At 39.9% G+C, this 24,596-nt stretch overlaps 1 protein-coding gene across 1 annotated transcript; it reads left to right on the top strand.

The window, feature by feature from the left end:
• The first annotated feature begins 1,156 nt into the window (after window positions 1–1,156).
• kcnj19b (potassium inwardly rectifying channel subfamily J member 19b) lies at window positions 1,157–16,857 on the top strand. The gene is made up of 3 exons (XM_053639021.1): window positions 1,157–1,822; window positions 15,611–15,827; window positions 16,084–16,857. The coding sequence occupies exons 1-3, from the start codon at window positions 1,157–1,159 to the stop codon at window positions 16,680–16,682; spliced, it is 1,482 nt and encodes a 493-aa protein (XP_053494996.1). The 3' UTR covers window positions 16,683–16,857.
• Window positions 16,858–24,596: the final 7,739 nt, after the last annotated feature.

Genomic DNA, 24,596 nt, shown 5'->3' with positions numbered 1-24,596 from the left:
GTGTGTGAATGTGTGTGCAATTTTGCCCTGAAATGGGTTGGCACCCCATCCAGGGTGTCCCCCAAATTGTGCCCAGAGTTCCCTGGGATAGGCTCCAGGCTCCACCATGATCCTGTGTAGGATAAGAGGTAAGGAAAATGGATGGATGGATGGATGGATGGAAGTTTTGTTGTAGTTTCTCCATCGGTTCTCAATCCGTTTGTCAAGTAGACTCCTTCTTATTTTCACAGAGCAACATTCACTCCATAATTACCAAGTTTATTAGAATGTGTTACATCCCACTGAGATGTTTCTCTGTGATGGACTGATGTGATTAGATGAAATAATGTATCCAACAAGATTTGTAGGCAATGTTGCCTCTTTTCTTTATTGCAGGCTAATGATTCTTGATCTAACGCTTGGCTTGTAGAGCACAGACTGTTAAGCATGTTGTTTTCAGCAGTTAAACCGGATTGTTAAATGTAAATGCGGTGTTATACCATCATGCAGATTGAGCCTCTTAGCTCAAAAAAAAAAGAAAAAGCAGGCTGTTTGGATTAAGTGCATAAAAGCGCAAGTGATCAAGTGAGTTCGAATGCCTTCATTTTATGCCGTTGTTTCTTCTCAGACCACGCCTCCGCTCAACGTCCAATCACAGAGCCGGATTCAAACAAGGACGTAAATTTTTGGAGCTCGCGCCACTGGGTACACTGTCACAGATCGCCGCAGTGTGTGAGGGAGCACGTCAGTGTGTGTAGTACAGCGGCGCAATGGAGGTGCGCAGAGGACAGGACACACCGCACCAGTGACCAGACTGGAAGCGAGTCAGGCAACAGACAGGACACTGCTCACTCATGCAATAAATAATAATAATAATAATAAAGAAAGAAAGAAAAGTGCGTGAAATCAAGACGCGCCTTGATCAAGAAGAGGATGCAGTGTAAAGTTATGCACCGGAGATGAGCTGACAGTTTGCAGCTCCTTCAGCATTTTACTTGCTCATGTATGGATGAGTCTATTGCTCAGCCTTTTTATTGAATACAAAGTGTAAACTGCAGCTCGGAATGAAACCGCATCGTGTGAGGTGCATGGTGCGCAAATAACCCGAAAACTTCAGCGGTACTTTTTTCAAACAAAACAAAAACAATAATCAAACAAACAAACACTGTCGCTCATTATGTCAGCCGTCAGAAGGAAGTTCGGCGAGGAATACCAGGTTGTGAACACAACCCGAGGTGCGTCTTTCCCCGCGCCGGCTAAGCGCAAGAGGCAGCGCTTCGTGGAGAAGAACGGACGCTGCAACGTGCAGCACGGCAACCTGGGCGGCGAGACCAGCCGCTACCTCTCGGACCTGTTCACCACGCTGGTGGACCTTAAGTGGCGCTGGAACATGCTCATCTTCCTGCTCACCTACACGGTCGCGTGGCTCGTCATGGCCTCCATGTGGTGGCTGATCGCGTACGCACGTGGAGACCTCGGCCGCGGGCACGACCCCGAGTACACGCCGTGCGTGGCCAACGTGTACAACTTCCCCTCCGCCTTCCTCTTCTTCATCGAGACCGAGGCCACTATCGGCTACGGGTATCGCTACATTACGGAGAAGTGCCCTGAGGGCATCATCCTGTTCCTGTTCCAGTCGCTGCTCGGCTCCATCGTGGACGCCTTCCTCATCGGCTGCATGTTCATCAAGATGTCGCAGCCGAAGAAGCGCGCCGAGACGCTCATGTTCAGCCAGGACGCCGTGATCTCGCAGCGGGACGGCAAACTCTGCCTCATGTTCCGCGTGGGGAACCTCAGGAACAGCCACATGGTGTCGGCTCAGATCAGGTGCAAGCTCATCAAGGTAATTCAGTCTCCTGATATATGCACTTTAAATCCCTTTAAATCAAAATTTCATTCATTATGGATGTGCATATGATTATGGGGAAATCACCAATGCTAAATTGGCACACTACATTGTTTACACGAATCCAACGTGACATTAGAGTTCATTCAGTACTACATGTACGTGGTAATTTAAGCCTGGGGACTGTGCTGTTATGGTTTATTCATTATAGGCTGATATCATGTGAGAGTATTATTATGATCACATCTGATGTATAGTTCGAAGAAGGTAGGAGAAAATAGACAAAGGTCTGTTACTCAGTATCATAACTTTAAGCACTGAAGATATTATACACTCTTAAAAATAAAGGTTCTTCAATGGTTCTTTACAGCACCACATTTTCTGCAAAGAACCTTCCTCTTGTCAAGAAATTTTTTTTCATTATATAGAGTTCTTGGATTGAGCTATATGGTTCTTTGGAGATTAAAGAAGTTCTTAATGGTTCATTATGTTCTTCAGAGCAGTGTATTGGTTCTTCAAGGTATAATCACTTAACAGGTAAAAAACAGAACCCTATAAAGTTCTTTGTGGGACTGGAAAAGGTTCTCCTGGCATCACTCTTAAGAACCTTACATTGGTTCCCTAAAGCACTAACCAAAATGGTTTTTAGAGAACTTATGATAACATTGTTCCTTGCGGCTATGGCTATGAATAACCATTTGTGGGGTTTTTTTTAAAGCACCAGTAAGTAGATGGTTCTCTAAAGAACTCTGAGAGTAAAAAGTTTTTTTGTGCAACGTAAAAGGGTTCTCCTATGGTATCAGACTGAAAACCCCTTTTTGGTTTTAACTGGAACCTTTATTTTTTAAGAGTGTAGGTGTTACTGGTGTCACATATTTTATCTTATGTAAATCAGCATCCTCAGATTTACAATAATTGTAGCATGGAGCAGCGAGGAGAGCAGCTGTAATGGTGGCTCACGTCCCACATTCTGTGAGTCAGCTCCCTTTTACTGGACACAACATAACAATCTCTTTGATTCATTTATGGGTTAGGAACCTGAGCAATACCCACTCAGTCATGGAATAACAGATAATGTATATGCTCGTCAAGGTAACCTTATTCATGATATTTATAATATATACTAATATAACAAAGACAAATCATATAACATATCTTAATATAATCAAACTGCCTGTGTGTATTAGCTTTTGATGACTGTCCCTTATATTTTGTGTGCTCAGTCACAGATCTTCATGCGGATACAAGAAAGTTAAGAAAGGTGGTGTATAGAGCATTATAATATTATTATTAAGCACTGTAAGTAGTACTCCTGATGTAAATGCTGGGGATAGCACGGTCACAGAGAATATAAATGTGAATTTCCCACTCATTGAAATCATGAGTGTTGAAGTAATTTTTACTTCATCACCTGTGTCCAAACAGAGCAATGAAAAGCTAAACATTACTGTTTACCCTGTTGCTCAGCTTAGTCAGCTACATGATTTCACTCAAGTCTCTACTGAGAACTTTGATGGATGTGATAAGAAATAGATTGAGCTGGAAGGAGGAATTACTTGTCACCTTTATTGATTTTTGTTGATTAGAAGAGCTCATCTCATCTTGTCTACAAGTATAAATGATCAACTAGAGTATACTAATCAATGAGCGTAAAAAAGAAAGTAAATTTATAGGGTAATCACTTATATGCTGGGCACATATATTAGTCCTTAAGGACAAAAATAAAGTACATAGATTGACCCAAAAAAGCAGTGACATTCTAAGCATTCACCCAAAAATCATTGCTGGGGAGTCTGTATACTGTTTCTCAGCCACATAGGCAAATTCCTCTGTTCTTGGCAAGCTGTCAGAAAATGCCAGAGCCTCGTACTTTAATGCCAAGGGAGTGGATCATTGTACCTCTGAAACGTAGCCTAGAGGAACAGCTTGAGTGACAGGGAGGTAAAGATGCACTACATCAGGTACTCGGTAGAACTACATGTCAAGGTTACTCACGCTCATTATGAAGTGTAAACTAAATAAATGGCAACAATAAATTATTATAAGCGATATGAATAGACAAGTCATGGCATTTAATATTCAGAAGCAGTTAGAACGAATGCTTGTAATATATACATGCAGTTAGAATAATTGCGTGTCTGATACAGTATAACTCTGCCAGCGGCTTTCTTTCTGCCATGCTCTCAGATTAATTTTTCATTAGACAGAGCTAGAGTGTGAGCACTCACCTTATCCAGGGGGAAAAAAACAGGCTTCTTTAAAGATAGAACATGTAACGAGTTTAAGTGAGATGGTTCTCTGGTATATATTCTTTCATGACTTCCTAATCCAATTTTCACCAGGGAGAAAGATTGAGGGAGGGACGGGGAAAAGGGGATTAAAAGAATAGAAGAGGAAACGAAGGGGGAAAAAAAGACAAGTGCAGGCTTGAAGGACAGATCAAGCAGGAGTATAATGTTCAGTGCAGGTGTGTGTGTCGGGGGTATTATACTCTGGGGTCTAGGGAAAGTACGAAGTGATTGACAGCTGGTTTCTGACAGCAGTGGATGAGAGCAGGTGCATTGCAGAGAAGGTGGGGGAGACTGACGGCTAACTTTAGGTGCTTCTTTCCTCTACCTCTCTCTCTCTCTCTCTCTCTCTCTCTCTCTGCTATAATCAACACTGAACAATAGATTAGAGGTCTGAGCAACCGCAGCAGTAGCAGCACATCATTGCACCAGATCATTGTGCAGAGTAAGCACTCTGGCCTGCGTCAAAGATTTACACACTTACTATCATTGTAGGGTTTTCCATTTGCTCTAACCTCATGTGTTGACTCGTACCAATGACAGAAACTAGGGGGCCGAGTGTGTAACGCATGACTGAACTTAATTAATCGAACTGCGAAGTAGGAAGTGCCTTCGCTACATTATAATTTGAGTTTTGTAGGAGAGATGACATTCTATAGACCTTTTTTTTTCCAACAGCCTTGGACGCACATCATTTTCTCCATAGACACTGAGTTTGAAGCAAACCATACAACTACAATATGAATCATGCCCTCATGGGACTTATCAAAGAAACGCCAGTGAAAGATGGGGAAAAGTCAAGGGCACAATATTGTGTAGCCTTGGGAATGACGTCATTGAGACGTATTTTATCTAATGTTAGTCTATTTGGTTATTACAGTATGTATTGTAGGTGTGTGTGTACAAACAACATAGAGTTTTATATGATATTGGTATGGTTTTGTTGTTCATCTTTCCTTTGTTTCAGGCTGGCTAATTTACTATTAAGCTTTGTGCTGCATTGGGGGATTGATTTTCTAAATAATTTTTTTTTTGGATGTGTCATACATAAAAGTGAATTTCTGGACAAGGGTTTATATCATATGAAAGTCCAGATGGACGCCAAACACCACCATATGGATAAAAAAAAGTCTTATTGACAGTGTAGAGCCAAATAAAGAGTGGCGTAATGATATGCTACCTTATACACTTTTAGACATCTTTTCATATCTGATGTGTGGCTTGAGTGCCAATTCGTTGGAGCAATTAAAAAATTCCAAGTAACTTGAAGCTCATGTACAGTTTACAAATAAATGTGTAGAGCACCTATGGATATTATTATATTAATGTTTGCCCTAGTTTGCTAGTGACAGGTAGCACATAAATATATTCAAGCAATAAATAATCATATATTAAAGTAAGAGTGTAGTATTCTGTACACTTTTATTCTGTACACTTGACTTTTTCCCATTAATAAAACATTCAATTGTATTAACTATGAATTGGTGTTATTCCTTTTTCTATTAAAAAAAACTGTTTATAACTCCAGATATGTTGTGATTTACTTTAAAATCTCTGTTGATGGTGGGGGATATGAAAATTGTTGATAGGGAAGCATTGGAGACACTAATGCCATGATCTGGAAAGCATTTTGCCATTTTGCTTGATTTTGCTGCGGCTTTTTTCAAAATTTGAGATGCAGCTTTTTTTGCGGAAATTGCAGTTGCATGAAATAGTCTTGCACGGTCTTTCGCAGTGATGTTTGTTGGTAAATGAGACCTTTTAGCTGTACTCATGTTCGACACACGTGAATAGAAGAGGGCTTTGGCTGAATGCGCGCTGTGTTCTCTATTTTTACAGCCCGTTGTAGATTTTAGACTTCATGATGGCTGTCATGTGCTGCTGTGTGAGTTTATAACACAGCAATAGCTTCCCATCATAATGATCTAAACACTCAAAACACTCAAGTTAGATGAAAATCGACAAGCTCGGCTAGATATCCGACTAGGTGATTGATTAACTGTAAAAAATGGCAGCTCACCAACAAGATATAACATGCATCATGACATCATATTGCCAAACCTAATAACAGCATTGCAAGCCATGTCCTGGTGCGAGGTTTCACTTCAGACTCCCTCATACCAAACATTTTCAGAAAGGTTGATTAAAAAGACTTATTTCGTGTTATGTGAAAAATAGTAACTTTGGTTTGTGAACTGGGGAAACAAAAGCAGGTCAGTCTCCCGAAGAGATTTCACTGAATTACATAGCAAAACAAACACATCTTAGAGAAAGAAAGCGAGAGGTGCTAATATGTGTTGCCATTAATGTTTCCACTGTTACATCATGTGTCTCTCATTGTTCAATCTTGCTTTAAGGATTGTGAGTTATGTAGCTCCTAGCCTGAACTAAGACATAAAGTTGAAACTTGATTGGCTGATGGCTTCTACAACAATTAGCCAACAATTTAGTATCTCATGCCAAGTCATTTTAATAGGTTTATATGTTACTGCTACAAATTAAATTCACTCGCTTGGCTAAAGACCTTCAATTCCAGGTCAGTGATGAAAAGCCTTCCACTGCAACATCAGAGGTTTCCCTTCAGTTAAAGTGAGCCATGACCATTTCATTAATAGCAGAGTCAGAGTTTAAACATGATAAACAGACCCAGTATAAATGGAAGATTACTACAGAGAATTTATATTCACATAATTTAAAACTATAACTGGCAAGCTGACAATAATAAACCTTGTTTTAATGGCAGTTAAGAAGGTGCAGAGCCAAACCGTTGAACACATTTATTATTTAGCCATTAAAGAAATCAGAAAATGGTAACAATACAGAAAAAATAGAAAGAAAGTAACAACAGAGATATATACTCACCGAGCACTTTATAAGGAACACTATACTAATACTGGGTAGGACCTCCCTTTATTCTCAAAACAGCCTCAATTCTTTGTGGCATGGTTTCCACAAGATGTTGGAAACATTCCTGTGAGATTCCATGTTGATATGATTGCATTACCTAATCTCTGCAGATGTTCAGGTGCACTTTCATGCTGTGAAACTCTTGTTCTACCACATCCCAAAGGTGTTCTACTGGATTCAGAGCCGGTAGTTGGGAATTCCACTGAAGAACATTGAACTCGTTGTCATGTTCATGAAACCGGTTTGAGACAACTTTTGCTTTGTGACATGCTGCAGTATCATGCTGGACATAGCCATTAGAAGATGGTAAATTGTGGCTATGAAGGGAAGCACATGGTCAGCAACAATACTCAAATAGGCTGTGGCATTCAAGTGATGATTGATTGGTATTAACGGGCCCAAAGTGTGCCAAGAAAACTTTTCCCACACCATTACACCACCTCCAACCAGCCTGGATTGTAGACACAAGGCAGGTTGGGTCCATGGATTCATGCTGTTGGCACCAAATTCTGACCCTACTATCTGTGTGCCTCAGCAGAAATGGAGAGTCATCAGACAAGGCTACGTTTTTCCAGTGTTCAATTGTCCAGTTTTGGTGAGCTTGTGTCCACTGCAGTCTCAGCTTTCTGTTCTTGGTTGAAAGAATTGGAACCCGACATGGTCTTCTGTTGTTGTAGCTCATCCGCCTCAAGGTTCAATGTGTTGTCCATTCTGAGATGCTTTTCTGCTCACCACAATTGTACAGAGTGGTTATCTGAGTTACTGTAGTCTTTCTGTCAGATTGAACCAGTCTGACCATTCTTTTTTGACCTCTCTCATCAAAAAGCTGCTTCCATCCACAGAACTGCTGCTCACTGGATGTTTTTTCTTCATTGCACCATTCTGAGTAAACTATAAAGACTGTTGTGTGTGAAAATCCCAGGAGATCAGCAGTTATAGAAAAACTTAAATGAGCCCATCTGGCACCAACAGTCATGCACTGAGATCACATTTTTCCCCATTCTGATGGTTGATGTGAACATTACCCGAAGCTGCTGGCCTGTATCTGCATTATTTTATACACTGCACTTCTGCCACACGATTGGATGATTAGATAATTGCATGAATGAGTATGTGTAAAGATGTGCGAGTATGTGTTTGGTGGTTGATGCAGAATGTTGGCTACAAAACTCAGTTAGGAACTGGTTATACAACTTGTGCTTGCTACTATGAGTTAAATCACATTTGAGCAGTTTGAAAAATAACAGTAGTGCACACGGATCAAACCTACAGAAAGCTGAAATGGAGAACAATCAAATGAGACATGCTTCACATTCAAGATTACAGGTATTACCTTTCGATAACATTATTCATCATGACTAACAAAACCAAACATGACTGAGTAATACAGTGAAATAACAGAATATCAGATGAGTTCATGGGAAATGGTCAGTAGAGTGGTGCTGTTAAACACACACACACACACACACACACACACACACACACACACTGCTTTGCACATTCACACAGAGATAAATGTGTAGCTAATCATTGGCTCCCTGATGGTTTCAAGGCTTTACAAGCAGTTTAATCACATCAATACAAACAATTTGATTTCTTCCCCAGTGCATTCAATATATTACAGCATGTTGGCTTAGCTATGAGAGACATTTCCGCAAACTATCTCGCTACAATTAGCTATCTGTCTAGCTAAAACAGAGATGATGACAACAAAACTCACATTCTGGGTATTTATTCCTATCTGTCCTATGTATTATCTAATTTTGTTTTCAACATTTGGGTTCTCTGTCCTGTCTCCAGCAAACATTAGCTCACTACCCAGTCAAGAATTTTTATTGGCTTAGATGTGAGCCACATAAGCAGCTGTACTTTGATCTATATAAAGGAGTGAATCATGGCCCAAATCTGGCCAACATTTGTACAGCCACATCTCAACCAGGAGTCAGATATAATAATTATTATAAATGGAATGGTTTTCCACTAGCAGTGTAGTCAGGCAAAAACAGGTAAAATGTCTAATACAAGTATATTTACATTTTAGAATTAATTAAACTTGGTAGTGCACAGAAATTAATGTGTTGTAACAGGAGACATTTGTTATGTAGTCTCCTAATGGAGTGTAAAATTGGGTGAGTTTTTTTTTTAAGAGAAAAAAAAAGACATGAATGTGACTGTTGTGGAATATTATCCATACCTAATTCATTACCTATTGTTGATATGTTATAGTTATTTGATTTAGGAGTGTTTGGTGTAAGTCCTGTTTAATATAACCAGACCCTGTCTTCTGTCTCAAGTGAAGTTTTTTCTTTCTTCTGACTTATTGTATTATGGACTAATTCCCACAAGAAACCCCTTATTCACTCATTGTAACTGAATCAATGATGTTTTTAGAAATGAAATTATTGACTCGAAAGAAATAACATCCATCCATCCATCCGTCCATTTTCTGTACCGCTTATCCTACACAGGGCCACGGGAAGCCTGGAGCCTATCCCAGGGGACTCGGGGTACAAGTCAGGGGACACCCTGGACAGAGTGCCAACCCATCGCAGGGCACAATCGCACATACACTCACACATCCATTCACACAGTAAGGACAATTTGGAAATGCCAATCAGCCTACAATGCATGCCTTTGGACTGGGGGAGGAAACCAGAGTACTCGGAGGAAACCCCCAAATGACGGGGAGAACATGGCACGCACACAAGCAGAGGCAGGAATTGAACCTCCAAACTTGGAGATACGAGGCAAATGTACTAACCACATGTATAATTGGGTTCTATGCTGAGACTGTCACATGATATCCACACTCAACTACAGGAAAGGTCTGTTTTCTAGCAGTCAGTCAAACCAAACCTACACATAAGCACTTTCTGTGGTAGCACACATATCTGTGTGTTCTAATCTAAAATAATTCAAGCAGTTACTCCAATATTGGGTATACAATGTGAGTGAATCATTGGAGGAAAACAATCTTAGGGCAGACAATGATGTACACTATATGGCCAATCTGACCACCACACCCATATGAGGGACGTCCCCCACAAAGTTGGACGCACGCAATTGTATTGAATGTCTTTGTATGCTGTAGCTTTACTATTTCCCTGCACTAGATTTAAAAGGCCTGAAACATGTTCCATCATGACAATGCCCCTATGCACAAAGCGAGGTCCAGGAAGACATGGTTTGCCAAGATTGCTGTCAAAGAAATAGAGTGGCCAGCACAGAGCCCTGACCTTAACCCCACTGAAAGCCTTTGTGATGAACAGGAATGCCGACTGCGCCCAAGACCTCCTCATTCAGCATCGGTATCATTCACCTCACTAATGCTCTTGTGGCTGAACGGGCAAATCCCCACAGCCACACTCCAAAATCTAGAAAGCCTTCCTAGAAGAGTGGAGGTTATTTAATTAGCAATGGGGGGGACCAAATTTAGAATGGGATGTTCAAAAAACACACATGGGTACGATGGTCAGGTTAGGGTTAGTGTACCTTGCCAGTTCCCAATCACTAGCTAGCTCTCCCGTATTGACTCTCCCAGCAACTATTAATGTGGGAGGGTGAGGGCTAGCAGGTGCTTCCTCCAAGACACATGAAACCAGACACCATCATGCTATGTCACAGGACAGCCAAACACACTCAGGAAAGCATTGATTAACCATACATGATCTAACAGACATCCACAATTGGCTAAACGACTACTGTTGCTCTGATTGACAGGGGAGAGAGCAATGGTATCCAATTTTTCTGTCTAGGACTCCCTGTCACAGATGGCTGTAGAATTGTCAGTGTATGAACTTGTGATATCCTGATGACCGGGCAAAGGCTTTTCTGTGGCATTACTTGGGAGTCTTGTTATTATTGCTTTTCTAAATAGAAAAGAGCTCTTTTTCTTCTGTAGCACAAACTGTTTATGTTGGTCCTAGAGAGCTAATTGCAATCTGCTCAGTTCAGCAATGTCTGTGTCATTGTCTATAATAAAGTTTGTGTATTACAGTTTCAATTTGTAATCCTTAAAATTATTTCCAATGTAACCAAGAAAAAACAAAGTGCTTTGCAACTTTTTTTGTGATCCTGGCCTCACAATCTTTAGCTTTGGTCTCTTCTTGATCTAGACCTGTAAAATTATCACCCTTCATCTAAATTCACCTACTTACATTATATACTAAAAATGTGCACTCTTCTTGTGAAGAAAAAGTACATACATTTTGAGTGGGTAGCAAAAGAGAATGCAAGTACTAGGACATACTAACACGTCACGTAACGGAAGAGAACGTCATTGGCTAGTTACAGACACCGTCACCGTAAACAAACTTCTCACCACATGTTAGCTTTTCTTCATTCATTATTCCGTTACCATTCCCTTGATTCCCTTGATCCTACCAACTCCCCCTCCCTCGTGCAAGGACTTGTGGGTAATATTAGCTGAAAAGGTGTCAACGAATCCACACTTGGAAAATCTACTGGAAATAGTAGACCATCTGGGTACCTCTGGGATACTAATTTAACATACTACTATTTGGGACACACTAATTCTAATCTCGTATACTGTTTTGGACGGATAGTAGGCGAATTAAGATGCAGGGTCAATCTTTTCTTGATCTTAGTTGCGGTTTTGTCTTAGGTTCTACCGAAACAGTCTTTACTGCAACACTGGACTACACACTACTACATTGCAAGGAATATTTGACTCTATAAATGCTAGGGAAGCACTACAGTGTGTATGTGTACCTAGATCTGTGAAGATGATTATAGCATGAAGATAAAAGTTTGAGGGTTGGAACAGCAGGGTTTTAATGTTGCCTCTCTTGGGTGTTTGAAAAGTGAAGAGAATGCCTTCTATAGCACATTATTAAATATTACCTGAGACAGATGCCACACTGTGAACTGGGACCTCGTACCTGTGCATTAGCATTGCTGCTACCCTTCAGTGCTCCTTACATTGGCTCAGCTTCCAGAAAGCTTGCCAGGAATCTTGATTTATGGTTTTTTTTTTTCTTTCAAAGGAAGGTTCACTTTCTCTTATTGCATTGTTCCAGTGAAAGTGCAGTGCACACACATGTTCATAATGTTTGCTGTATAAATATCAAGCAACCAGTATATTTCAGCAAGGCAGCAATGTTATGCAGAGTTAACTTTGATTAGCAGGTGTATGACCACAGGAGTGCAATTACTTTGACAGAAATAATAACAGCTGGTATTAGACATTTTTCAGGGTTTCCTTTTTTTTTCAACCTGATGGATGACATCCTCATGTTTCTCTGTGGGTGCTGTAGTGTTAATTAATCTTTGCCTATGCTTCAGTCATATGTTGACTGACCTCTTTCGATCTTGGCATGATGACACCACACACCTCACTAGCAAAGGGAACACCTGACACTCCCTAAGCATGGTCTAATCACTGGCACCCAAACTTGAACACCTGATTAGAATTTTATGAGTTTGAAGGTGTGATAAATGTAGGGGTATGCTTAATTTTTCCAAAAAGTGTCTAATCTCTTCTTAGTTCATTTAAATTGTGAAAATGACTACAAAATGTCAATTTGATAGAGTGTATTAACTTCACTAATAGGCACTGTTTCAAATGTTTGCTTGTCAAAATATGTCAAAAAAAGCCAACAATTTCCTTGGAGTGTACTTATTTTTTCACATGACTGTATGTGCGTGAGCATGCATTGCATACATGTCTGTATAAGTATGTGTATCTGATTGTATTGGAGCTGTTTCTTTTACAGCACTAAGGAGAATGTGTGGGTACTGTGTCTATCGTGTGAAAAGTCTCACCCCTTGGTCTGGGTACAGCTCCACGAGTGCAGCTCAGTCTGTTCACCATCTGGAGCGGCAGGCGCACACAGCCAGCTCTGTCCCACTCTCCTGCCAGTCCCTTATGTTCATGTGTAAAGGCACAACTCTAAAGACTACATATTGGAATGATTTAACAGATTTTCAAGTACAGGTCTGTACTTGATTTTGCTGCGGCTTTTTTAAAAAGTTTGTGGATTTTTTTTTTTTTTGCGGAAAACTACTTGACAAGATCACTTTCACAGTGATGTTTGATGGTAAATGTGACCTTTTAGCTGTCCCCATGTTCGACACACATGAATCCAAGAGGGCTTTGGCTGAATGTGCATTGTGCTTATGTCATGTGATGCGTCTTGGCCCAAATCTGTGGAAAATCTGTGGTAATAATTATATATATATATTTTTTTTAAAATTGCAAGCTCTTCTGAATATTGCAGAGTGTGCTTGATTTTGTGTTCATTTTTAAAATCCTGGAGAGACTGAATTAAACTAGGAATGCATTAATACCTGTTTTTCCTGACTGAGTACAAGTATGAGAACGTGTTTTGGTACTCATCATTACCAATACCGATACTGATACTGAAATGAGTAATCTTCCTAGTATTAACAATCAGGTGCTGCCTTATGGAACAGTTTATTTAGCTCTGTTTATGTTGGTTGTTGCCATGCTCCTCTTGCTGAGTTTTATGTTTAAGAAGGGCGACACAGAGCAGTACGAGCGAGCATGGTGAACAAAACATGTGAGTCTCAGTGCTCAGTGCTCGCAGAACTGAAGTGCTCTTATGCACTACAGTTTGTCTGTACACTTGCTTCAGTGCTCCACACTTGCAAATACATTTGTGTGCTCACAATTCACAGCATTATTAATGTCCGCGCTCTCTGATACTACTCTGCTTGCTTAAGTCAGCTGAGATACTATTTAAATGCCATAAGGTGTTTTATCAGGTTACTTGTCTTATAGAAGTACCTCTTCTTGATATTTTCATAGCGTACAGTTTGCAATGTGCTTTTTTTGATGATTAACTGTGAAATACATGTCCATTAGGCTTGCACCGTATACAATCCCCTCTGAAAGTATTGGAACAGCAAGGCCAATTCTATTGTTTTCGATATACATTTACATTTATTCATTTAGCAGACGCTTTTATCCAAAGCGACTTACAAATGAGAAAATACAAGCAAAGCGATAAATCAAGCAGAGAACAAAAGTAGTGCTGCCATACAAGATCCGTTAATTGAGTTCCAGAAGAAGCAAAGTGCGCAGAGTAGAGGTGTAAGTGCCAGAGTACATTTTTTTTCTCTTTTTTTTTATGGGTTGATTAGGTGTTCACGGAAGAGGTGGGTCTTTAGATGTTTTTTGAAGATAGTGAGAGATTCTGCAGTCCGGATTGAGGTTGGAAGTTCATTCCACCACTGAGGAACAGTTAGTTTGAATGTTCTTGAAAGGAACCTTGAGCCACGCTGAGTAGGTACTACTATACATTGAAGACATTTGGGTTTGAGACGCTGGCTCAGAATATCAACAAAACAAACAACAACTGTAAGAAGCTGCAGTATAAGGCTGGAAATGCAACACAAAAGAAAAATGCAACAGTTTGGTGATGTCAGTGGGTCACCAGTTATTGCAAGCAAGGGATATGCAACCAAATATTAAGTGTTATTTACATGAATTTACTTTAAGTCTCATTAAGTATCTGTTCCATTACTTTTGCTCACATAAAAATTGGTTGGTCTGCCCCAAAAGGTGCCATGTTCTATGTCGTTTAACACACCTAGATGTAAATATCAGGACATGAAAGCTGAAATTCTGATCTATCCTCATATTCATCTTTTAAACGAGCTATCATCTTATCTTTCATCTTTTAAAAGTCACTGCAGAGTTTTACAGCTAGAAAGACGATCTCTGGGAGTGCTATGTATAGTTGTGTGTTATTGTTATTCAGGCTTACTGTTCAGCTCGGTACTGTATGTGGGCTGTACATTGTGTCCTGCAAGCGAATGGAAGGAACAGTGTGTTGAGTACATTTTGATCAAATAAATGCACTCTTATACAACATGAGTTAAATATACAGTACTTGGGATTTTAGCGTAGGTTAATACCGCTGACAATTTGAAATTCTGTTCACAGCCCAGATTTTCCGTATCACACACACACACACACACACACACACACACACACACACAAAAAAAAAAATACTTATAATTATGATTATACTAAACATTCATGCATATTCTACATTTAATGAGAATTTAAAAATTTGTAGGATATCACTGTTGCACTGATTTGCCATGAATCAGTAGAAAATGGCCCATTTAAAAATTCCATCAGCAAGTCTCCACTGAGGACCGAGCTTGGCAATAATGCAAATGGTAAAAACATGGTGTTGCTTATGTTGATTTATGGCTTCAAATCTAAATTACAGATTCTCAGTATGTTACATGGGATCTTTAAGATTAATGGATGAACTCAGATACACTTCCTAAAAGTAGTCTTTTGCATCTGTTCATCTCTCGAGGGTTTCACTCTCCTTTTCTGTCTTCACGTTGGAGTTAATGTATTACTCCGAAACAGCACATTAAGCTCTCCATTGACTTCATTTACACTTTAATCTAAGTAATTGTTCTGTGCATTCCAAGGCCTGTGCTCTTGGATGAGAATGAAAAGAGAACAGGATTTGCACCAGTGTTGATGAAGGAAGTCTGACACTCATCCAGATACCAGGGGAAAAGCACTTTTGAAAAGGCCATTACCTGAGTAGCATTTTTGATTCTGTCTCCTCTACTGTAGTCTCGACAGACACCTGAGGGGGAGTTTCTGCCCTTGGACCAAAGAGAGCTGGACGTTGGGTTTGGAACGGGCGCCGACCAACTCTTCCTCGTCTCTCCTCTCACCATCTGCCACGAGATTAATCCCAAGAGCCCGTTCTTCGACCTCTCACAGCGCTCACTCATGAGTGAGCAGTTTGAGATTGTTGTTATCCTTGAAGGGATAGTGGAAACCACAGGTTAGCATCATACTGAGATCACTAGACAAACAAAATGGATTGGGGTCTAAATGATTCATGTCAAGCCATTATGTGGTCAGAGAAAACCATGATAAATATAGCTGCACTCAAAGGTAAAAGCAATACTTCACTGCTTGTCTGTGCTGCGCTATCTTTTTCCATGCTGGATTGATTGCCTACTCTCTCTCTCTCTCTCTCTCTCTCTCTCTCTCTCTCTCTCTCTCTCTCTCTCTCCCTCTCTCTCGCTCTCTCTCAGGTATGACATGCCAGGCTCGGACATCTTACACAGAGGATGAGGTGTTGTGGGGGCACCGCTTCCTTCCTGTTATGTCTCTGGAGGATGGTTTCTTCCGAGTGGACTACTCGCAGTTCCACAGCACCTTTGAGGTGCCCACACCTCCCTACAGTGTAAAGGAGCAGGAGGAATCATCTTGCCTGCCTTCCCCTGCTCCTCCTCTCACACCAACTCCAGGAGATCCACGAAGCCGCAGAGAGCGCATCTTCTCCCTTGATGGTGCTCCCCACACTGAAGGAACGGTCTCTAGGTTGCCCAGTAAGCTCCAGCGTATGAGCTCCAGAAATGGTAAAGAGGCTGGGAAAGCCAGCAATACACAAGCAGCTGAAAAAACATCTAACACAAGTGAGCCGCTGCGCTCATCAGCCAGGCTGGAGGAATCCACCAACCAGATGAAGGCAGAGCCACACATCTTGTCAGCAGGAGAGCTGGAGTATCACAGACTGCCTTTAATGCCTACTCCAGTAGCAGGACCCAACCTCAACCAGTTGCCAGCAGCTGGCGGCTGGCCCGAGGACAACCTGCCCGAGAAGCTACGCAGGATGAATGTGGACCGCTGAGCCATTAGCCAAGATGCTGTCCACTTCCACCATGACTCAGACTCAGACTGATGAACAGAGAGGCTTTGCGAAGACAAGGCTAGTTCTGAAACACAAATTCAATATAAACTTTAGCTGGACTATACTGTGATTCTTTTAAATTATTACACAAAGGAAACAGCCATGTCTGTCATTGCCAAACTGATTACATCTTCATCCGCCAGAATTCTGTTCAGTTTCAAATATGCTTAATATATTTTGAGACTAAATGAACACTTGTTTTTGTGTAAAATGTTCATATGTATCATGCTACTCTGTTTATTAATGTATGCTTAACTGATCAAACTAAATCATGTTCTTGTTTTAGTTCTGATTAGGCATATGCCTATAATCAGTTATAGAATATGACAATGGATATATATATATATTTAACATGCACCTTGTTAAGCATCTTGTTAAGTAGGTAGAAAAGGTTTGTCCCATTTGAAAGGCAGTATAAAATAGGCAAGATATAAGATATTGCCCAATTTTGAAGGCAGCACTGCATGTGTATTTCTTAGCAAAGGCAATTTGTTAACAAACAAAAACAACAACAAAAAAGAATGAGCTGACTAGTCATCTCACTTTTCAAGCTATTGCCCTATTTATAGCTCCCAGTTGGGTTTTTTATCCAAGCCGAGATGTTAGCGAGTGCAACAAAAGTCACATGCACAGCTTGCTCGAAGTGAGGTTCTGTTTAAAATGCTATCAGCAAAACAGGTGCCAGTAAGTATGTAGGTATTTATTGAAATACAATATAGTGAGGATATTGTAAACTATGATAAAAGCTTAAGCAATTAATGTGAAATGAACATTTCATATCTGCACATATCTATTTATGATAAATCTATATTTTCAATAAGCTGATTAGAAATGATTTATTTAGGATGACACATTACTGGTATGTAAAGATTTTACAATGTTACATTTAATTGTCTTTCAGTACGAGGTTACTTCAACTACCAATGAACTGTTCTCCTGAGATAAACAGACATTTGTCTGAATATGTGAATTACACCCAGTAGACCCAATAAGGCATACATAGTGACTTTAAAATGCTTCTCCTTCTATTGTTATATACAGACGGGGTGACAAATTAAAGAAAAACTCTGTGGCTCTGTAGTTGGTGATTTGGAGTCATTTATTTTGCTGCCATGGTTTGGGTCCACTTGTCTCCTTAGAGGTAACGATCACTACAAATCAATACACGGTTCTTCTGACTGATCACTATCCTGTAATGAAACATTTCTGTCCTGATGGGAGTAGGCTCTTCCCGAAAGACAATTCTCCATCCACACGACATGAGGACTCACTGAGGATGAAAATGATGTAAATGATATGTTTTGGCTTTCACAGTCACCACATAACAACTCAACTGAAGACACGTGAGAGATTTTGAACCCGTGTGTTAGATAGCACACTTTACCACTATCATCAAAATATGAATCGAGGGACTATATTTTGCAAGAATGGTTTTCAGTGTGTACCAAAGCAGCTCTTGGTGGCCCCACACCTTACTAATACACTTTATTTTGTTTTTTCCTTTCATTTGTCACGCATTTGTAATACAGAATGCAGGATGCAGGGATAATGGATACTTAATATACACCTTCATTTCTCCATGCATATTATTATATAGCATTTTCATATATTCACGTTACAGTAAATGATTTAAGTGCTAATTTTATGTTATAACAATTGAAATCTACTATACAATATAATCTATTATACAGTGCATTTATACCTTTACTCATGCAGCTATAGTAAATAATACAGTTCCCAGAGAGCCATGTACATGACACCTGACACAACATCATTACAGTGGCAGTCACTGTAACGCTCTGTAGAACATGCATGTGTTATTTACATTAACATCCATTAGTGTACAGGAAAAGGAGACACTATTATAGAGGCATCAGAGAGCTATTTGTAATTACCATTTCTACTGCAACCTTCCAGCTCTCACCTTAGGCTGTGGGCGGAAGTTAATGTAATTCAGTTAGTCTTCAGCAAGACATCAATCACAGCTATTTACCATGCAGTATGCACCCACTACCACAACTTCCTTACTCCTAATTGTACCCGTAAAGAAAGAAGGAATTTCCATGGCATCCTTCATTACCAGAGCCACTCAGTCCTCATGGGCCAGAGAAGATATGTTTCACAGAGGGACAGCTCGACCTGCAGTATAAGCATGGGGCAGTGCACTTAATGTCCCCAAATATACACCAAGGACGCCAGCGCTTGATTCAAGTGCAGAAAGAAAGGCACAGTCAGTGCTGTGATAATTCCATTTAATGTAGCTGTCTAGGAATTTCCTTTTCAAAACTCTGCATTTATTTCATTGCTTGGTTGTCTTAAAAGTTTACACGATTGTGCCACAAGTTAGAAAATGGAAATTGCACTGAGAGCAACCATAAATCATGAGCACAGTGACCTGCAATCTGCAGAGCTGCTGAAAATGAATTACAGAGTGCATGCTCTTTATGGGGCGGGGGGGGGGGGGGGGGGGGGTGTAGCTAACCCTGGCATGGAGGACAAGGTTATTTCTCTACATTCAAATACCCTTCCGAGACACTGTATCGATTGCCCAGTGCTGCCATACGAGCCTGGACAAATGTTACATCTGAATAATCGTGGCTTCTCTACTGCATTGCTGTAGCAGAGCAGCTGCACAGAATTGTGCTCAGAGATGTGTGTAGATCGCGGACAAACGTGAAAGAAAGGGAAAAGAGAAAGCTCTGTGTGATCATTTAATGAAGGGAAAGATATCTATTTCGACATCCTGCTTCCGGAGATTACAATGTCTGTCATTGATTTGTGCAATGAAAACCCTCTGGGTTAAGTAACACAGATGTACCTGAGTTTACACAAGATTACACTTACATCGGTTAACTGCACCGAATAATCAAGTTGCATGCAGGATATGCCAAAGGCTGTACACAAAGCCAAAATGCCCACAGTCACGCTCACCATGCTGCCCAGATGCTCATAAATATCTAATGAGCCCCAAATAAACAGGATCAAATACACTGGAATACATGTGCACAATCTCTGCCGACTGTTCCTGGACAGGCAGAAGATAGTGAGCAGAGACTGGGAATATAAAATGCAGCAAGAAACTTCACCTGCACGCTTCACTCTCACTCCAGGCACCACAGATGTTGAGGGAAAATGTGTCACAGACTGTATGGTTGTCTCCCTCATAGGGACAAAAACAACAGGAAGGATGCAGAAAGAGTTCTTTGTTTACTTAAAGAAAATGCGTTAAGAGTTTTCATTCTGTAGATATTCATTACACAGTGGGCAAATTGTAAGTAATAATCAGTGGAAGTGGGTTGAAAATGCATTTAAATAATTTTTTTACACCAGGAGACAAAGCCCAGTTACATTAGCTAGCACTCTGTTTTTTTTTAAACATCGTTAAATTGTTATGGAAATGTTTGTTTCAGAAGCTGAAGGCCAAAAGGAATCTTACCTTGGCTATGAATGTGGTCTCAATAATGTCACAGTAATGTTAAGTCCGCAAAAATTTGAAATAATAATCTTTCATTTCTATTCAACTCTGGAGTAGATTTTGTCTTGTCTTTTTAAGGACAGTCAACACATCTAATATGGTTCACTTAGGTTTACCAGGCATAGACATCCATCCATTTTCCATGCTGCTTATCCAACACAGGGTCGTGGGGGAGCTTGGAGCCTATCCTAGGGGACTTGGGGCACAAGGCGTGGGACACCCTGTACACATATACACCAGGCTCACAGAGCACAATTACACACACACACACACACACATATTCAAACACTAAAGACAATTTAGAGATGCCAATCAGCCTACAACTCATGTCTTTGAATTAGGGGTGGAAACCAGAGTACCCGGAGGAAACCCATGTATGTGAACACAGGTAAAACATGCAAAAATACATAAACACAGTAATCTGCGCTCAGGATTAACCTCCTGGAGTCCCTGGATCTGTCAATGATATTATTCATCCAAATGGTATGGGAGAAGTTTTTGACAGTTTTACAAGGGTATTTTTTTTCTTGGGGACAGTGATTTTTATGCTAGGAACACTTTTATATTCACATATTTGACCCTGTTAATGTCACATACTGGCAGCTGTTGATAAAATACTACAGATCTGCTCAGAGAAGATTTTTTTCCTGAGCCTCAGGTTCCTCAGGGAAAAAGGAGAATAAATTTTATGGATTACCAACATCCAACTAATCAGGACAAGAAGGTGTCTCCACATGCCTGTAAATTATTAAAGCTTCTCCTCGTGGACTCCCATTCAGTGAGTGTTTGAGAGGCTAACTTCTGACAAAAAATGCTGGATATACCTGCACCCCTAACCTCATTTTTGTTGAGTCAAAAATAAATACTTGTTTGTAACATTTTAGCAGCACTGAGGAAGTGCACAATCAGCTTTGGTTCTGCATAGCAATCAGTGTGAGTTGTCCTTGTATAGCCGTGTATAACTTTATATAAGTTTGAATAAATAAGGTGGTGTGCATACTGCAGATATTGCAGTCTACACACTTTTTGGCAGAGATATGTGTTGCCTTTAGATAGTACTTCTGAAAAGCATTAGGGAGAAGCGCTACTGTTCTGAGAAAATTATGATATAATTATTAATACATCTGTTCTTGTCCAAATATCTGATGCACCCTGCTAATGTTCAGCATAATGCAAGTATCAATTTTATAGATAAAGTCTTTTATAAGAGCAGAGCAGCCTCATTATGTCAGCACTTATCCATCAACATGGACTAATCTCATTTCAGTGCATTTTCAAAAGGAAGTTTGTAAATCATTACATAGTTGATCCTCTATGCCAGAGACCAGGCCGACGGACAAACTTAATTAAACAGACAGCTACTATTACTAAATGAATGTTCATTGCCATGTCCACTAGATATAATCAATGCTAACGTGAAGCAAGAGGGGGAAAATCACAGTGCCATCACAGTCCGAATCCAATTTTGAAACCATTATAGAGCACCCACAGTCCCCTCCAAAAGAATGGGACATCTGGGTTTGAGATTAAAATATGATTATGAGATGACCGATCAGAATTTCAGCTTTCATTTCTTGATATGTGTTAAACAGCTTAGAACATGGCAGCTTTTGTTTGAACACACCCTTTTTTCAACTGATTAAAAATCTTGGAAAATATGACTGACAGGTGTTCCTTGTTGCCCAGGAGTGCCCTTTTAGGTTAGTTGATTAAACAATCAATAGCCTTGAAAATCTACTCTTCATTTCACCTGTGAATACTGCACTTGTTGTGTTTCCCCACACCCTCCTCATTTTCCAGGCTTGGGACTGGTACTGAGAATGCACTGGCTTGTGCAACCTTCCAGTGGCTGGGGCCAGTTCCCTGACTGGGAATCAAACCCAGGCCACGGCAGTGTGAGCACCACATGCTACCTACTATTCCACCATGGAATGAAGACTGTGCTTCTTAAAAAGGATAAACCAACATGGAGATCAGCAAGCTGTCTATGGGAGAAAAGCAAGCCATTTTGAAGCTGAGAAAAAAGTGAAAATCGATCAGAGGCATTGTACAAGCATTGGGCATAGCCAATACAACAATTTGAAATGTCCTGAAAAAGAAAGAAACTACTGCTGTACTAACAGACTGACATCGAACAGGTCAGCCACTGATAAGAGAACAACGGCAACTGATTGGAGACACATTGTGACAGCTGTGAAGAAAAGCCCAAAACATCAGTCATTGACATCACCAACAACCTTCAGAGGGCAGGGGTGTAGGTATCACAATCCAGCATTCGAAGAAGACTTCAAGAGCAGAAATATAGAGGCCATACTACAAGATGCAATCCATTCATCAGCAGTAAGAGTCAGAAAGCCAGATTGGAATTCAAAAAGGAAATACCGAGATAAACCAAAAAGTTCAGGAACCAGCATTAACCTCTACTAATGTGATGGAAAGGATCTGCTCATGATACAAAACACAGAAAAAGCTCATCTGTCAAGCACGGTGGAGGTAGTGCCATGGCTTGGGCTTGCATAGCTGCTTCTGGATCAGACTCACTAATCTTTATTGATGATGTAACTCATGATGATAGCAGCAGAATGAATTCAGAAGTCTACAGAAACATTCTGTCTGCCAATTTACAGAGAAATGCATCCAATCTACTTGGGAGGAACTTTATCATGCAGCAAGACAATGATCCAGAACCCTACCAACACAAGAAATGACTACATCATGGGGAAAAAGGGGAAAAAACTGGCCAAGTCAAACACCAGACCATAACCCAATTGAGCATACATTTCACCTCCTGAAGAGGAGACTGAAGGGAGAAACCCCCCAAAACAAACAATAAGCAGTTATTGCAAGCCAGTATTTTTGAAGTTATTGCAATCAAATATTAAATGTTGTTTACTTTAATTTGCTTTAAGACTATCTGCTCCAATACTTTTGCTCAACTAAACATTGAGAGGTCTGCCATCAAAGTTGCCATGTTGTTTAACACATCTAGATATTAGTTTCAGGAAATGAAAGCTGAAATTCTGTGCTATGGTGTTATATTAATCTTTTGATAATACACAAAGTTAACTGCCTCTTTAAACAGTGTGGAGGTTTCCAGAAAATTATGCAATGACTTTTAAAATCTTCTGATTGGCCAATTGTCATAATCAGAAGTTAATTGGGAGTACACCTGTACTTAAGGGCCTACTTTTGAAATGCATGGCAACACAAAATGTGTGGAGTTATGGAAAAACTGAGATGGAGTATCTTTAGCCTTCATTCATGAAATTTTATATATTCTTTCCTATCACTCTTTATAGAGACATTACAGAGGAATTTCCAAAAATGTTGATAAGTGAAAAATTTATAAATAAAAATTTATAGATAAGTTGATAAAAAAAATTCATTTCTTTTTCTTTTCTTATTCATTATTCAAGCTTCATTATACAGTAAAGAAATGACTTTCCAACAAACTATTCTGAAAAGTCTTTCTCTTAAATGTGTCTTTGCAGTGAAATAAACATTCTATCATCCAAAGAGTAGATTTTTGTTTGTATTATCCACATTTGCACATACAGAATTTAATCAAGCAATTCAATTCAATTCAATTTTATTTGTATAGCGCTTTTAACAATGGACATTGTCTCAAAGCAGCTTTACAGAAACATATAAACACAGGATACAGATTTTAAGTGTTTGAATTTATCCCTATTGAGCAAGCCAGTGGCGACGGTGGCGAGGAAAAACTCCCTTTGATGATATGAGTAAGAAACCTTGAGAGGAATCAGACTCAGATGGGAACCCATCCTCATCTGGGTAACAACAGATAGTGTAACATCCTTAAGCAAAGGTCCATTTGCATAAATAAATGTTAGGGTTAGGTTTTTTTTTTAAATTTCCAATTACACTTGCAGAGGAAAAGAAACAACAGAAAATGAGCATTTCCACCATGTCTGGTATGGGGGTGTGATAATTTTATCAGCTGTGCAGTCTGGAACTGCTTGCTGGCAGCGGCAATTGTGAATGTTCAATAAGCAGTTAAAGTACATTTTCTATAGTATAGTATAGTCCTTTTACAAATCTGTTGTCCACATCTGACATTTTTCATTCTTAATGCTGCTGCTCAAAGTGATTGAGCTCATCTGGGTACTGACTGGTGCAAGTTAAAAAAAAAAAAAACCCAGCATATTTAATTGCTTTCTAATTGTCATTACCACTAACATTTTCTATAAAGAGTTAGATCTGACATTTCACTGTAGGGCTATTTAATCTTTTGGGGTCCATTTTTTTGTCCCTGTTTCTTTTTCAGCCTCAAACTGAAAATGCCATTTTTGCCCAATGTTTTTTGTGGTATCAATAATAAATATATACACAGCAAAAAAAGAAACGTCCCTTTTTCA

Source organism: Ictalurus furcatus, chromosome 13, assembly GCF_023375685.1.
Source record: "Ictalurus furcatus strain D&B chromosome 13, Billie_1.0, whole genome shotgun sequence".
Classification (NCBI taxonomy): Eukaryota; Metazoa; Chordata; class Actinopteri; order Siluriformes; family Ictaluridae; genus Ictalurus; species Ictalurus furcatus.
The sequence above is the reverse complement of the archived record's forward strand: the minus strand, read 5'-3'. Positions and strand labels throughout refer to the sequence as shown.